Source organism: Labeo rohita, chromosome 3 (genome assembly GCF_022985175.1).
Source record: "Labeo rohita strain BAU-BD-2019 chromosome 3, IGBB_LRoh.1.0, whole genome shotgun sequence".
Taxonomy (NCBI): Eukaryota; Metazoa; Chordata; class Actinopteri; order Cypriniformes; family Cyprinidae; genus Labeo; species Labeo rohita.
The window spans coordinates 11,886,793-11,903,850 of NC_066871.1; the positions used below are offsets into that span (position 1 = coordinate 11,886,793).

The following is a 17,058-nucleotide window of genomic DNA, read 5'->3' on the forward strand; positions in this document are numbered from 1 at the left end:
CTACTTACTAACAATGGAAGATGGGAGCACTTGAAAATGTTGTTTAGTGCCACTAGTTGTACAGAAATGACAAACTTCCCATTTAAATGGATAGTTCACCCAAAAATGAAAATTCTGTCATTAATTACTCACCCTCATGTTGTCCAAACCTGTAAGATCTTTGTTCATCTTCAGAACACAAATTAAGATATTTCTGATGAAATCCGACAGCCTTCTTACCCTGCATAGACAGAAACACAACTGACATTGTAATTAATGACAGAATTTTTATTTTTGAGTGAACTGTTCCTTTAATTTCATGGGAAATATTTTTGCAGTGTTATTGTATTGTTATCTAATATTTTGCCCTCAATATCAACTTTCACAGGGCTCTGTTTGGAAGCGGATTTGATTCTGATGATGACAGCTCACTTCTGCTCCCTCAGACGATGCCCAGCTCCAGTTTGCCAGATTCAGATGGATATTACAGCCACGGTCTGAAAACTTTTTTGGCTAGTTTTTAAGCTGCTTTTACATATTCTGTACAGGACAATTGCATGATTTCTGTTTTTTTATACCACTTTTTTTCCTCAGAATCAGACTTCAGTGAAGCACCAACTCAGAAAGGCATGGACAGATATCTTGACAGCCTGTTTGACCCAGTTCTGTCTGATGGTAATGGGGTAAGTGTCTTTTATTCATTAATGCCTAATTCAGATAAGTTTAAAGTGGTCGAGAACAGCCTTTTTATTATTTTATACTGTTCTCTGAGGTCCACTTTTAATGTTGTCAAGATTCTTTACATTAAAAAACATCATAATTCAGATGTAATAGGCTATTTTCAGTCCTGTTTTGACCTCCTCATCAGAACGCTCTGTTTGAATAGGCATGGCGGAAGTAAACGCCCACTGCTATGATTGGCTAATGGCTGTGTATGTTTGACAGCCTACATCCTTCACAGATAGATGCTGCTGTGATTTAGGTAGGGTGATCATACGTCCTCTTTCCCCCCGGACATGTCCTCTTTTTGCACCTAAAAAAATGCATCCGGCTAGGATTTCTAAATTGCCCAAAATATCTGAGATTTGGCTTTTGCTTTCTACAGTTGCCATTCATTGTGTGGGTTTTTGTATTAAAGCCCTGCATGGGACTGTTTACTTGATCCCACTCCCGCTCAATTTCAGGCCTAATATCATTCTAATATTGAATATAATTTTCGCACATTAGCGAGCCGCTATCCTATGCAGAGTATTTAAATCTCTTCTGAATAAGCAGCTATTCACTTTCACTTTCAATTTGCGATCACATGCACTCTGTATAAAGAGGGCACATCTTACAAGTTCCACATTTTTTTTGCATGGAATTGGGCTGATTTTAAAATGTTTTGAAGGGTTTATTTTCTCCTGTGGGTTAAGTGTTTGAAATATTGTATTAATTACATTTGACTGAAATGCTTGTATTGAAACATCTTGCATTCTACCTGTGATAAAGCTGTGCAAGTGATGACCACTGGTAGGAATCCTTTTAGCTGTGTTTATGATCAATCTGCACAAGGGTGACTGTAAAATCTAAACTACTAAATAGATTTAGGTCAAAAACACATAAATGCTCAGTACATATCAAGCAATCTGTAGTAGCAGACAAAGCAATAGTGATGACGTAATAAAAACAGTTACCTACACTTGTGTGGTGCGACATTACTGTCGGATCTAATATAGTCGGCACAACATCGTCTTTTAGTTTCAATCTTTCTGAAAATCCAGCGCCAAATTATACCTTGTTTGTAAACAGTTCCTCGCCAAAATGAAGTGAACAAAGGACCATGTTGTTACTGACGCCGTCTGGAACTTCATTAAAAATAACGTTAATCCACTCTTTCCTGACGTTGTGATCAGAAGGAAGGCAATGCAAAGACTGTGTATTTCCACAACTTGACACTGCAGGCGGTGATCTTCTTCTGTGGAGGCGGTGTTTAGTCACACTATTACATCATAAAGTGGCACATTACACAACCGTTTTGGCAGATTAGCTTCTATATAAGCTGTTTTTAGGCTAACGAGAAAGTTTTGAGTTCTGAAACTTCTAGGATGTTTTATAGTACAATGACCTCATATATGTAAAATAACAGGGAATATTAATTTCTCAGTTCATGACTCCTTTTAATGTAATAAAAACGATATTGTTTGGAGGTTAAATGAGACTATTTATGGAAAGAAGCTTAAAAATATAACATGAATGCATGAAGAAAACAATTGGGCACTTGATCCTCTCAGTGTAAGTGATTGAGTGTATCAAATGTGCTCTATGGGCGCCAGGTTCCCTGCACTGGGGGTGATTAAGTTACCGGTTTACCGTATTTCTCACAGCATTGTGCGTACTTAATTTTTGCCTATAGCTTTATTATTTTGAGAGAATATTTGTATATTTCTATGTATTTGGCAAACATAAGGGTACTTGTAAAAATATAAGCATGTGAATTTTTCAGTCAAAAAGGACTAGTTAGTTTAAAAATAATTATTTTTTGCTCACTTAAAGATCCTAGACTCATAATGATAAACCAGGGTCCTGCAGTCTAGGTAAGCACAGCTCTGTCTCAGTTGCACTAGTAAATGGGCCATGCTCCTCTTAGAGAGTATAAGGTACTCCCATGGGGAGATTGATTTCTCGTATGACTGAGCTGGGAATGGTCCAGCCCTGAGTTGAGAGCCTGTTTTGCTTTGCCTTATCTCTTCTGCAGGATTTCGAGAAGTCATCCAGCATGTCCAGCCGTATGAAGGGAGCCGGTGGGATTGGAGGGGAGGATGGTGACATAGAGAAGCCCCTCTCCAGCAGGCCTTATCCCCCCGGACTGCAGCCTGGTGGTGAGCTCTGCATCTGTTCTCTTTCTGCTCTCTCCTTACCACACATCAATTATGCATGGGTACCCTAGGGTCAATTGGTACCTGAAAGCAATCAATTAGCAGATAAACATTCAGACTTGCAAATTATTGTAAACTGCACATTTGCAAATGCTTTGCATGATAATGTACCACTTAGACTGATTTAATGCTTTGGTGATTTTAAGTGACTTTTGTGGCTTTGGTGATTGGTGTTGCTTGGGTTATTCTACAGAATGGGTGCCTTTTGTGTTCCTTATGTGTATGTGGAAAAAAACACTAAACAATAGCTGATGGAAACTTTCGCTACATGTACATTTTTGTACTTAAATTATCAAAAATCCAGAAACTTTATTTTTATGATAAAATATTTTATCATAATACATAATTAGATATAATTAGATTTTATTTCTAAAATTATATCTTAGCTTAAGGTGCAACAACGTTTGTCTGCACATTTGTTTTAACTAATTAAAACTGTAAAATTGTTAAAACAGTTACTTTTCTGAAGATCATATATGTGGCCCTGGACCACAAAACCAGTCTTAAGTAGTACGAGTATATTTGTAGCAATAGCCAACAATACATTGTATGGGTCAAAACTATCGAGTTTTCTTTTATATAAAACATCATTGATATAAATTTAATATTAAGTAAATATCATTTTCCATGAAGATATTTTGTACATTTCCTACCATAAATATATCAAAAATAAATTTTTCATTAGTAATATGCCTTGCAAAGATGGTGATTTTCTCAATATTTAGATTTTTTTGCACCTTCAGATTCCAGATATTCAAATATTTGTATCTTGACCAAATATTGTCATATCATAATAAACCATACATCAATGGAAAGCTTATTTATTTAGCTTTTTCAGATGAAATTGATTTTTATAACTGCTTTTGTGGTCCAGGGTCACATATATGTTTACGATTTTTGTTACTGGAATTAAATGAATGTTAACTAAAATAAAATTTGAAAACTTAAAAAAGTATTTTATGTCAGCAACATTTCTCATGTTTGCTTAGTTTAACTTGTACCAAAATAACTAAAAATTAATTAACTAAAACCTGAAAAAAAAACAAAAAAACAGTAACATAGGCCTTATAAAATCTTATAAAAATGACAAGAAACAACAAAATTCCCAAAACAGAAAATAGAAAATAAATTCTAATTCACAATATTAACTATATAAAATAAAGAAACTAAAAACTATAATAGTGCATGAGTGATACTTCAAGAACTATATATATTGTTGAGAGTCTGTTTTGATTTTTTTTTTGTGTAAATATATGAAGAGTTCAGATGCAAACGCCTCTAAATCCATCTGACGCATTTCTTTAAAATTAGCATTTCTTTCTGGCTACTTTGTATAGGTTTCTATGTAAGTCTATCTATCTATACATATATACATATATATATATATACATTTAATTTGTGCAACTCAATTTAATTAGACTTTTTTCTGGACTTAATACGTTTTAAAATAGTAAAATAGAGATTATTTTTTAGCTAGCCAATATCCAATATGCCGATATTTTTTAACTCATATTGGCTGATAGCCGATACCAATACCAATAGAGATTATAAACAAATTATTTTTTAATTTTGGTTAGTTTTTAACAAAAACTTACTTGTTAGAATTAAATAAACAACAATGAAGTACATTACAAGCTTAGAAAATAACTATAAATTAACTATAAATTAATTGCGGCATTTTTATCAGACAGATGCATTGCTAACCTTAACATTTTATTTGAAGGTTTGTAGATGGTCTGAAGCAAAAGAGTTGTTAAAAAATTTCAGAGCTAGTTATTTGTCTTATCGGTAAGGCATTTTGGCATCCTTTTTCTGTATCAGGCTGATGCCGGTATTTACATTTTAAGCCATTATCAGCTGATTCCGATAACGTTCTGATAATATCTTGCTTTCCTATTTTTAGCACATCCATCCAGCTGATGAACAATATAAGCTGCAAGGTGTTTATTTCACTTTCAGCAGTATTGTTCATGTTTATTTTATATAGAGGTTTGGCACAGCTAATTGTGTTTTGTCTGACCTTCTACCCTAGCCTTGCAGTAAATGGTTTGATTAAGACATGTTAAAGGGGTCACTGCTTACTGATCCTTAGCCGTCTTTACTGTCCTCAGCGGTGCCAGTTCTACCTGTTATGGGAGGAACAATGATGCCACCTATACCTATGCCAGCTATGTCTTCTGTGCCTCATGCACACGCGCCTACCGCCGTACCTTCAGTACCCCCAATGCCAGCTATGCCTTCTATGCCAGCTTTGCCTGCTATGCCACCTTTGCCAGCTATGCCTAATGTGCCACCAATGCCTGATATGTCAGGTATGAATGCTGCATCAATGACGCTTTCCGCTGATTTATTCTCTGGGATCATTTGTGAAAGACGGCACTGTTTTGTTCTAATCACAGTTATTACAGTACATCTGCTTTATCTCGAAAGGTGTAGATCCAGCTGTCTTAGCACAGCAGCAGCAAGCCATCATTAACCAGCAAGCGATTATATTGGTGAGCACATACAGCATGACTTCAACTTGTAGTTAAATGCGTTTGAGTACTGAGCTAATGTGATGTACCACAGGCTCAGCAGATGACAATGCAAGCCATGGCCCTCCAGCAGCAGATGTATAATTCAGCGCACCACACACACAGCGAGCATGTGCCAGCTCCCCGCTCCAGCCAGTACAGCCCTGTGAGTATCTCTGAACACTGATTACAATGTAGATCGGGGGTGGTGAACGTCACTCCTGCAGAGTTTTGCTTCAACCCTTCAACCCTAACACACCTGAACAAGCTAATCAAGGTCTAAAGGGCTACTAAGAAGCTAAAGACAGGTGAGTTTTTATTAGGGTTGGAGCTGAACTCTGCAGGACTGCCGCTCTTCAAGACTGGAGTTCGCCACCCCTGATATGCAGTCAAACCAAAAATTATTCAGACAGCAGATATAATTTTTGATATATTTTTTTACTAGTGGGTGCAGGACACTATAGATCATTTATGTAAGTGAGGATAGCAAAATAAAGTAAACTCTAAAAATGTTCATACAGTGGACTACCAGTAAAACTGATAAAAATTAGGGACAAAAAATTATTTAGACACACCTAACCATGTTTTGCTTGAGTTTTTTTTTTTTTTATTTCATTGCTAATGTGACCTTTTTACACCAAAGACAATTTTAGATGGAAATTAAGTATTGCTTGGTAATTGGTCAACAAAGTATTGATATTTGTGTAAATATTGTCATACTAACAGTTGTCTGAATTTTTGGTTGATTGTAACCCAGAGTTCTTGTAACTATAGCCAATAAACTGTGATAATGTGAAAAATGTTGAAGGTATCTGAATAAGTTTAACTGCAGAAAATAAATTATAAGATAAGAGAATGCTTTGATTATGTTATAATAATATAGAAGTCATATTAGCACTTTAAATTCTCACATACACTACTGTTTAAAAGTTTGAGGTTGGTAAGATTTTTAATGTTTTTAAAGATTAAAAGATAAAGATATAAAAAAACAGTAAAAATAGTATATTGTAAAATATTATTACAATTTAAAATAACTATTTTATGTTTGATTATGTTTTAAAATCTAATTTGTTCCTGTCATGGTAAAGCTGAATTTTCAGCATCATTACTCCAGTCTTCAGTGTCACATGATCATTCAGAAATCATTCTAATATGCTGATTTGCTGACCTTACTAACTATTAATAAGCAGTTATTAGCAGCTTATTGAGGCAAAAGTCAAAGTTAATAGTTAGTTAATAGTGAGAGTTGGACTTAAAATAAATTTCATAATATTATATACTTTTGGTCAGGTAATGTATCCTTGCTAAATAAAAGTATTAATTTCTTAAAAATAGAATAAAAAAAAACTTACTGACCCCAAACGTTTGAATGGTAGTCTGCATTTTTTCCTCAAAACATACTGATGGACAGTTAATAAATTAAAAAAATGCTGCTGCTATAATTTTTAATCATTATTTGTGTCTTATTTGAAGACTAAACTAGAAACTGGACCTGTTTCCTACAAACCAACCCCTGTTTCTCCACCACAGAAATCTTCACAGCGCCAATACAGTACGTCATTATATCAAAGTATATTCATGCTTAAAGGGATAGTTCACACAAAAATGGAAATTTTGTCATTAATTACTCACCCAGAATTACAGATGAACCACTGATGACTGTTTTAACAATGTCCTTACTACCTTTCTGGGCCTTGAACGTGTCATTTGCGTTGCTGTCTATGCAGGGTCAGAAAGCTGTCAGATTTCATCAAAAATATCTTCATTTGTGTTCTGAACATGAATGAAGGTCTTACAAGTTTGGAATAACATGAGGTTGAGGGACATGAGTAATTAATGACAGAATTTTCATTTTTGGGTGAACTATCCCTTTAATTTCACTCATTAAAACGACTGTTTCATTAGTATGCTGATATGTATTCAAAGGCCCAACTAGAAGGGATCCACCAGCGGGAGATGTGGTGCGAGCCACTGTCTCAAACTCTGAACATTTGGAGCCAAGTCACAACATCAAAGACATTATCAAGCAGTACCAGGCCAACCCTGTAAAACCAGCAGAGATTCCCAGGTGAGAAATGAACGTTTTTAGATCCAAAAGCCAGTTCCACATCTTTAATAATGCACGAGCTGAACTGAAAACTGATACACAGCGAACCAATGTTCTCCTTGACCTTGGAACAAAACACTGATGAAATATTAATCAAAAGAGATCTTTAAATTAGAACGGAACAAAGACCACAGCTCTAAATGCTCTGGATTTCAATGCAGGAGGGAAGCTAAAGTGTTTTCGAAGAAACCAGACCCCCATGATGAAGCTATAATGATTCTTAAGGACCAGATGAGTGCTCCGCCTCCACAGGTAGATCAGTCAAGGTTATTTTACAGATAAACTGACAGTGTTAAAATCATATAAAGTATTACCAGTAGGCTTTAGTATTATCATTGCAGTTAATGCTTAGTATGTTGGTGTCCCACACAACCAGCGGAAGAAAACCTACACTCCAGCCTCTCCCTCATCAACTGCAAAGGAGTATGATTACGATGGCGGGGCACTGAAACCAGCCAAAAGCATAAAGATGAAGCGATCACCTCCCGTGCCAGCTGTCAGTCAGAGATTCCCAGCCCCTGCACCTGGTAAACTCAGATCAACTATGTAATTTCATGTTAGTTTAATATAGAGGCCATATTAGCAAAGTTATTGTGTTGCATTACAGTGTCTAGAGAACTTCCAATGGAAGAGGAGAACATTCAGACTCAGCTGCACAAGAGGAGCAGTGAAGAGCACTACACCTACACCAATGTACCATGGAAGATCTACCTGAGGAAAGAGGTGAGTGTCATTTGTGTTGTGACGGGTCAGTGGGACACAGTGCCTTTGCTCTAAAATATGGAAGTAATTATGAAACATTAAATCTGTATTATGTGTCTTTAGGTTTTTTATCCAAAAGACAGCTTCAACCACCCACTGATGCTAGACCTCTTGTTCAAGCAGGTTTGCTATTTTTTGTTTTTTCAGTTCACTTTACTATTATGGCTATTAATTAACAGTCTTAATCTTGTCATTTTAAAGTTAACACTGTAACACTTTACAATAAGGTAAACTACATTAGTTAACATGAACTGAGAATGAACAAAACTTCTACAGCATTTATTAATCTTAATGTTAACTTCAGCATTCACTAATGCATTATTAAAATCACAAATTATGTTTGTCAACATTAGTTAATGCACTGTGAGCTAACATGGACTAACAATGAACGACTATTTTTTTAAGTAACATTAACAAAGATGAATAAATAGTGTAATAAATATATTGTTCATTGCTCGTTCATGTTAGTTAATACATTAACTAATGTTAATAAATGACACCTCATTGTAAAGTGTTACCATTAACAGTAATACATTCATTTTCTAAAAATTAAATAATTGGTCAACGTGTAACTACTTGTTTTGGCGGATGAAATGTGGATGAAACACGAGGCATAAATTTATGCAATAGTGCTCTTTGCTTGTCTTATACCAATCAATAATCCATCAATAGTTCAAAAATAAATATTAAAATAACAATAATTCCATAATAAAACAACAAAACCCACTTTATGGACATAATCTGCATAAAGATTTTTAATTATGACAGCCATAATGTAAGCACACTACTAATAAGAAGATTGGGATCAGTAAGATTTGTTTTTGTTTTTGAAAGAAGTCTCAGCAAGTTTTCATTGCTCAAAAATACACTAAAAATTTTAAATTACTGTCGTCTGCTTTAACATATTTAATATAATAAAATATTAATATAATTTTCAGCATCATTACTCCAGTTTTCAGTGTCACATGATCCGTCAGAAAGCATTCTAATATGCTGATTTGCGGTTTAAGAAAAATTTCTTATCAGCAATATTAAAACATTTTCAGATTTGTTTTTTTTTTGATGAATAGAAAGTTCAAAAGAACAGCATTTATTTGAACTTGGACTTCACTGTTATTTTTGATTGATTTACTTTAATTTTTTTCAAATTTATTTGACGGTACACTCTTAAAAATAAAGGTGCTTTACGATGCCATAGAAGAACCTTTTTTGTTTAAATGGTTCCATGAAGAACCTTTAACATCTGAAGAACCTTTCTGATTCACAAAAGGTTCTTTGTAGCAAAAGAAGGTTCTTCAGATGATAAAAAGGTAAGAAAGAGATGGTTCTTTAAAGAACCTTTGACTGAATGGTTCTTTGTGGAATCAAAAATGGTTCTTCTATGGCATCGCTGTGAAGAACCTTTAAAGCACCTTTATTTTTAAGAGTGTAGTGTATGTAAAGGTATTTGTGGTTGGTTTTACTTTTGTTAACCATAATTAAAATGAAACTTTCATCTTAGATTGTCCATGATACATTCTCAGAGGCTTGCATTCGCATTACAACAGAAGAAAGGCAGAAGATGAAATCCCTATTTGGTATGATTATGTTGAATAATTATCTTACATACACATTTGGCTCATGTAATATGTGAACAGTGCTTACTGAGAAGAAAATGTTGTCTTCTGTATTGTGACAGCGGAGCACAACGTTGACATGAATGCCACAATCCAGGATGAGAACGTGAAGAAGAAGATTGTGGTTGCTGCGAGAGACACCTGGGAGATCTACTTCTCACGCCTCTTCCCAGCATCTGTAAGGAATCTCTCTCAGATAACCACTGGAAAAACCTATGTAGACCAGCATGAATTTCAGTACTGGTCCAGGCTGGTTTATGTTGGTCAGTGCTAGTTTAGCAGGTGGCCCAGCATAGCACACTGTTCACAAAATGTAAATAGTAAAATTACTTGATGGTATAATTCACCCAAAAATGAAAATTCTGTCATTAATTACTCACCCTCACGTCGTTCCAAATCCGTAAGACCTTCATTTATCTTCGCAACACAAATTAAGATATTTTTGATGAAAGAGCTTTCTGACCCTGCATAGACAGGAATGCAACTAGCATGTCAAGGCCCAGGTAAAGCTGGTTGAAATGAACAAAGTCATATCTTGCATATCGGCATCCAAAACACATCACACTATATTCTAATGTTTTAAGGAGGCATTTGTTGTATCACAATGCTATTCTTCCTAAACAGGGCAGTGTTGGCACAGGGGTCCAGGTGCTGTCTGTATCTCATAGAGGGATCAAGCTTTTGAAAATGGTCAGGAGCAGTGCAGTAGCCCCAGACTACTTCAGAGTTCTGCGACCCTACAGGTACCAGTTACAGAGACTTTTAATGTCTGTGTTTTATCTTTGTTTTTTAATTAAATTGAATTTTAAATGACTTCAATTAATGACACCACTATCACACCTCTTACAGCTACACAGACATTATGTTCGTCACCATTCCTTCCAAAAACATGCTGGAGTTCAACCTCACCAATGAGAAACTGATTCTGTTCTCTGCCAAAGCTCCTCAGGTCAAAACCATGATTGACTACTTTATCACAGAGCTGAAAAAGGTCAGTTCTCACTCACACTGGTTTGCTTCGGAGATGATGTGATGCGGTGCGTTAATAGTGTTCTCTCTCGCTCTAGGACTCAGACTATGTCGTTGCTGTGCGTAATTACATTACAGATGACAGAACGCTGTTGAGTTTTCACAAGGGAGACATCATACGCTTGCAGAAAATGGAAGGCCTTGATGCAGGTGAGATTGCTTTAAACTGAAAGTGACGTGTGACTCTTCACATTTGGGGGGAAAAGTGCCTAAATAATTGACAGCAGCTTTGAAATATAACACATTTAAAGACACACATGCGTCAGTAATGTAATCCGTTCATTTACTGGAAAAAAATGTCAATTTCATTCATAAAGTAAATTGAAAAATCTATTATGATGCACAACCTAATATTTATTTACTTTTTTATACAAATATTACATTATTTATAAATTAGAACATGCATTTACTAGATAATTACTACTAGAGAATTTTGACTAGATTTACTAGAAAATCCTTACTTTTCATTGACTCACATACCTACATCCTATTTTCTATTTAGCATAAAATAAAATAAAATAAAATACAATTTTAAATGTTTAAAACGTTTATATGTTTGGGTCCTTTAATAGTGTAATGTAAAAGTTTGTTTTTTTTAATGTTTTTTTTTAAGTCTCTTTAAAAACGCTGTTCTTTATTTTTAATATGTTTTAAAATTTAATTAATTCATCAATTAATTATTTTATTATTTCTATGATGATGAAGCTGGATTTTCAGCATCATTACTCCAGTCTTCAGTGTCACATGATTTTTCAGAATCATGCTAATATGCTGATTTGCTGCTCAAAAAAATGTCTCATTATTGTCAGTGTTGAAACCTCTAATGCTGCATAATATTTTGTGGAAATTGTGATTTATATTTTATTCAAGATTCTTTGATGAATAGGAAGTTCAAAAGAACAGCATTTATTTGAATAGAAATCTTTTGTAATTTCATAGATGTCTTTAATGTCACTTTTGGTCAATTTGATGCATTCTTGCTGAAAAAACGAATGGTGAAAAAAACACAGGCCACTTTAAACAGTAGTTAATTGATATAATACAGCCAAATATTACTGAGAATGCAGAAGATGTTGTAAAAGGCAAATAACTTGTTCATCTACGCTCTGTGGCTGTTTCACAGGCCAGTGTTATGGTTGCATAGTGAAAAAGAAGGTGATTCTCCTGGAGGAATTAAAAAGAGACACACCTGATTTTGGTGGGTCGTGTGTGGACACTTGTATGGAGTGTTTCTTGATGTGCTGTTTTACTGTACTGCACTTAGCAGACTTTTCAGACAGTATCTGAAATCCTGTATCCTTAGTTGCATGTATAGAACCTGTCTTCCTTCCCCAAGCATGATGGTTTCACTGCTGCTTTTTATACAGGCACTTCAGTCTACTCTTAAAATGTCGTACTACTGTTACACACACACTTTCACACACCATGTCTTGTACCGTACTAAGGCTGGAAGTTTGGGGCCATTCATGGGCGATCTGGGGTTTTTCCTGTGGAGTTTGTTCAGCCAGTGGCTGCTCCTGACTTCATTAACATTCCTGTGGACAAGAAAGAGGAGCCCAAGAATAAGCAGGGTCGCGTGGCCGCTTCAGCAGCTGTGGCTGTGGCTGTAGGGTCCGCTGCCGCAGCCCATGAACTCGACCGGTCTATTGAGGTATTATGTGTTTAAGAGGCATATAATCTGAAATTCTGATTTACATGTACCATCCTTCTGAGTGTTGTTGTGTTGCTGCATCTCACCTCAAGGTGGCGTCTCCTGTCAGTGAGTATGCAGAGGCCTACACAGACAACACTGATATGGGCATCGATGAGAGAATCTTGCTCGACAGCCAATACAACATGGTGGAGTTTGCAAAGAAATATTTCAGAGGGGCCCAGAGACAAAATGGGTCAGTTGGTTACATCATGAGGGAAATTATTATCTCCTGTTCTCAGTTACATAGTTGAATTAGGAAAATGTGTAGTTGAAGCATTGACAGTGCTTGTTTTGCAGTGATTCATATAAGAAAAAGTCAAAGAAGTCAAAGGAATCTAGGGAGCCATCAGAAATGGTGAAATTCTCCAAGGTACAGAACGCACATTATACCATCACAGTTCATTTAAAATCAATGTTCTGCCATCATTACTCAATATTCTATCAGAATGAATAGAGACTAGGGGAATTAAAGGGATAGTTCACCCAAAAATGAAAATTCTGATTAATTACACATCATGATGTTGTTACAAACCCGTACCACCTTCTTCATTCATCTTTAGAACACAAATTAAGATATTTTTGATGAAATCCGAGAGCTTTCTGGCCCTGCATAGACAGCAACGCAACCAGGCCCAGCGTCAAGGGGGGGCTTGGTGGGGCAATGATCTGAAGGACCGCTGGAATACGATTTTAAACGCAAAAGGCTAATTCGAATGTGATTTCAACCGAGAGGTACCACTCCGATCTGATTTGTACCACCTCAGATTCTATTTTACTCACTCCAATCCCCCAAAACTTGATACTTTCAACCATTTGATACGGACAAAGTGTATTTAAACTTTAACTGCTAAATTCCAGCTTGCTTTTGCGCCTTGTCTGACGCTGAGCCAAACAGACGTGCTCAGTGATTTTAGCCAATATCATAACGATTTATATATAAAATACTGATAATGCCACCCCACCCCCACCCCCCATTAGCCCCCCTGAAAATCATACAAGCCCGCCCAGGTTGCGTGTCCCGCAACTACCACGTTCATGGCCCGGAAAGGTAGTCAAGACATCAATAAAATGGTCCATGTGACATCAGTGGTTCAACCCTAATTTTATGAAGCTACGAGAATACTTTTTGCACAATGAAAACAAAAATAACAACTCTATTCTACAATTTCTGAACCTTGAACTTCTCAGTTGCGTTGCTGTCTATGGTTCAAAAAGCTGTCGATTTCATCAAAAAATATCTTAATTTGTGTTTTGAAGATGAACAAAGGTCTTACAGAACGACATTGAGGGTGAGTAATTAACAGAATTTACATTTTTGGGTGAACTCTACCAATAAGCTTTAAAAAGGACACAAAACAACCATTAAAGTGGTCTACACATCTTGTGCACTATATTCCAAGCCTGCTGAAGTCATATGATAGCTTTGTGTGAGAAACAAATTGAATTTTAAGTTGTTATTCACTAAAATTGGATAATTCAGTGGAAAAGAACCTTCTCAAAGAATGAGTCATTCATCGATTGTACACACTCCATATTTCTGATACATATTCTGATTGATTTTTGCTTTGGTTGTATAGTCTCCAATTCAAGAGTCCCTGATTGAATTCACTGATGAAAACATGAACAAAGTAGCTGCAGAGATTTTTCTTGGTAAGCTGAATGTTTAATATGAACTAATTAAAAGACTATAAAATGCAAATAACTTAATGTTTACTATGTAATACAACTTAAATAATTCTTATCTTGCAGCTATAATGAAATTTATGGGAGACTACCCTATGAAAGGCCAGGCTGAGCAGGAGGTCGTGAGCACCATCCTAAGGGTACGCAGCTCTTCAAACAGCGCAACAAGAATTCCCGTCATAAAATATTAAGATAACCAGACAGGAATGTGCTAAATGTCTTCAATATGCAATATTCTCTGTTGCAGCTGAGTGGTGACTATGGACTAATGAGAGATGAAACGTACTGCCAAGTCCTCAAGCAGATCACTGGGAACACCAGCTCCAAGACGTATGAGCCTGCTTCTTTCTAAATAAGAAAACCATGGAGGGTTCATTTTAATGTGCCAGACAGAGTCACAGATGAGCTCTTCTGTATTTCACAGGGAGAGTTGTCAGAGGGGCTGGAGGCTGCTGTACATCCTCACTGCCTACTACAAGTGTTCAGAGGCGCTCAAACCTTACCTCCTGAAGTACCTCCAAGACGTCTGTGCAAGTCCAGGGGTGCACTTTCAAGGTATACTGCTGTTTTAACTATGTGTCATAGCTACATGAAGATACTGACTGATGATTACCCAAATATGATATATTGACAGGTATTTCCAAGGCTTGTGAACAGAACCTAAGGAAGACATTCCAGTATGGTGGACGTGTTGAACATCCTAATGGAATGGAACTGAAAGCTATGCTGGTTAGTTGCACATAAACAAATGTGACCCTGTACCAAAAAAAACAGTCATAAGGGTAATTTTTTTGAAATATGTGAATAAATAAGCTTTCCTTTAATGTATGGTTTGTTAGGATAGGACAATGTTTGGCTGAGAACTATTTGAAACTCTGGAATCTGAGGGTGCAAAAAAATCAAATATTGAGAAAATCGCCTTTAAAGTTGTTAAATGAAGTTCTTAGCAATGCATATTACTAATCAAAAATTAAGTCCTGATATATTTACGGTAGGAGATTTACAAAATATCTTCATGGAACATGATCTTTACTTAATATCCTAATGATTTTTGACCCATTGTTGGCTAATGCTACAAATATACTTGTGCTACTTAAGACTGGTTTTGTGGTCCAGGGTCACAAATTTGAATGCTAATTTAATTGACATTTTCAGCTATTTCTGCTTAATCATGCACAATCCAATGTTTTCAAGGCTGGAAGGAGTTCTAAGCGTCAGATGTTTCTTCTTCCTGGTGGAACTGAACGCCATCTAAAGATCAGAACCTGCTCAGTATGTTGACTCTTTGATATTTTTTACGACTTGATAAGCCATGTAATTATATAGTAGGAAAAATGTGATTCTAATTCACTTTTTTTACTTTGAAGGTGGCTTTGAATGCCATTGAAGAGCTGTGCTATGAGATGGGTCTGCATAAACTTGAGGCCTTGGATGAATATGCTATATTTGTGGTCACAAACAGAGGTGAGATGACAAAAAGGAAAATACATAGAATAAAATAAAATCTAGAATCAGATTGTTTGTAGTAGGTGATATGTGACCCTGGACCACAAAACCAGTCTTAAGTCACACGGGTATATTTGTAGCAATAGACAAAAATACATTGTATGAGTCAAAATGATTTTTCCTTTTTAAGTATTTAGTAAATTTCCTACCGTAAATATATCGAAAACTTAATTTTTATTAGTAATATGCATTGCTAAGAACTTAGCATTCACTTTTAAGACGATTTTCTCAATATTTTGAGTTGTATCTCAGCCAAATATTGTTGGAAAGATAATTTATTTAGCTTTTTGATGATGTATAAATCTTAACTTATAAAAGTAAAAATTTACTCTTATGACTGTTTTTTGTGGTCCAGGGTCCCATATGGTGGTCAACTTATCTTAGGAAATAAAAGGGTCATTTTAATTTAAGGAATAGTTCATGAAAGATGAAAATTTACTCACTCTCGAGCCATCCAAGATATAGATTAATTTGTTTCTTCATGAGAGCAAATTTGGAGAAATTTAGCATTACATAACTTGCTCACCAGTGAATCCTCTGCGGTGAATGGGTGCCGTAAAAAATGAGAGGCTGCTGGCAAAAACATGCAGAAGATTCATTGGTGAGCAAGTCATGTGATGTTAAATTTCTCAAAATCTGTTCTGATGAAGAAACAAACTCAGCTACATCTTGAATGCCATAAGGGTAAGTACATTTTAAGCAAATTTTGATTTCTGGGTGAACTATTCCTTTAAGATGATACACGTGATGCAAAGATTGAAAGCTGTGTTCTCATGTGTTGTCACTCTTTCTCCAGGTCAGAATGTCCGGCCGCTAAACAAAAGGGAGTACATCTTGGATGTTGCTACAGAAGCCGAACGTGTCGACAGCAACTACAGTCTGTGGTTTCGAAGAGTAATCTGGACGCAGCCACTGAAATTTGACAATGAGCTTGGAGTCACTATACATTACAATCAGGTACATCAGTCAGACTGATTCAATTTCCCAGACTTTCCTTTCATGTTTTGTGCTGCTTATTGCACAAGTTACAAAGATCTGAGACATTTGTTCTTGCTTTCATCTAAGTTTTTTTCTGTTCAGGCTACTAATCTGATCTTCATTCACATTTTACAGGTGTTCCCTGATTATTTGAAAGGGCTGCTCAGTGTTGTCCCGCAGGGTAAAGCCAGTGAGCAGCAGCTTCAGCAAGTGTCAAAACTGGCAGCTCTACTACATCGTGCCAAGGACTCGCTCTACCTGCCCACCTTGTAAT

The 17,058-nt window shown here is 35.9% G+C and overlaps 1 protein-coding gene across 3 annotated transcripts in view; it reads left to right on the forward strand.

Moving 5' to 3' along the window:
- Nucleotides 1-17,058, forward strand: part of myo15aa (myosin XVAa) — a 63,441-nt gene that overhangs the window by 43,217 nt on the left and 3,166 nt on the right. The window contains exons 32-60 of one of the 3 annotated variants that reach the window (XM_051106120.1): nt 368-474; nt 574-662; nt 2,717-2,840; nt 5,009-5,209; nt 5,328-5,392; nt 5,466-5,576; nt 6,884-6,962; nt 7,337-7,478; nt 7,679-7,769; nt 7,894-8,044; nt 8,125-8,240; nt 8,343-8,402; nt 9,781-9,856; nt 9,958-10,073; nt 10,520-10,638; nt 10,745-10,886; nt 10,963-11,074; nt 12,370-12,575; nt 12,668-12,810; nt 12,915-12,987; nt 14,195-14,267; nt 14,367-14,440; nt 14,548-14,630; nt 14,725-14,855; nt 14,935-15,029; nt 15,495-15,572; nt 15,668-15,764; nt 16,603-16,763; nt 16,920-17,053. In XM_051106120.1, coding sequence (XP_050962077.1) covers nt 368-474; nt 574-662; nt 2,717-2,840; nt 5,009-5,209; nt 5,328-5,392; nt 5,466-5,576; nt 6,884-6,962; nt 7,337-7,478; nt 7,679-7,769; nt 7,894-8,044; nt 8,125-8,240; nt 8,343-8,402; nt 9,781-9,856; nt 9,958-10,073; nt 10,520-10,638; nt 10,745-10,886; nt 10,963-11,074; nt 12,370-12,575; nt 12,668-12,810; nt 12,915-12,987; nt 14,195-14,267; nt 14,367-14,440; nt 14,548-14,630; nt 14,725-14,855; nt 14,935-15,029; nt 15,495-15,572; nt 15,668-15,764; nt 16,603-16,763; nt 16,920-17,053 — 3,249 coding nt within the window. The remainder of the gene's footprint in view (nt 1-367; nt 475-573; nt 663-2,716; nt 2,841-5,008; nt 5,210-5,327; nt 5,393-5,465; nt 5,577-6,883; nt 6,963-7,336; nt 7,479-7,678; nt 7,770-7,893; nt 8,045-8,124; nt 8,241-8,342; nt 8,403-9,780; nt 9,857-9,957; nt 10,074-10,519; nt 10,639-10,744; nt 10,887-10,962; nt 11,075-12,369; nt 12,576-12,667; nt 12,811-12,914; nt 12,988-14,194; nt 14,268-14,366; nt 14,441-14,547; nt 14,631-14,724; nt 14,856-14,934; nt 15,030-15,494; nt 15,573-15,667; nt 15,765-16,602; nt 16,764-16,919; nt 17,054-17,058) is intronic. The other 2 variants (XM_051106121.1, XM_051106122.1) reach the window with 2 other exon arrangements.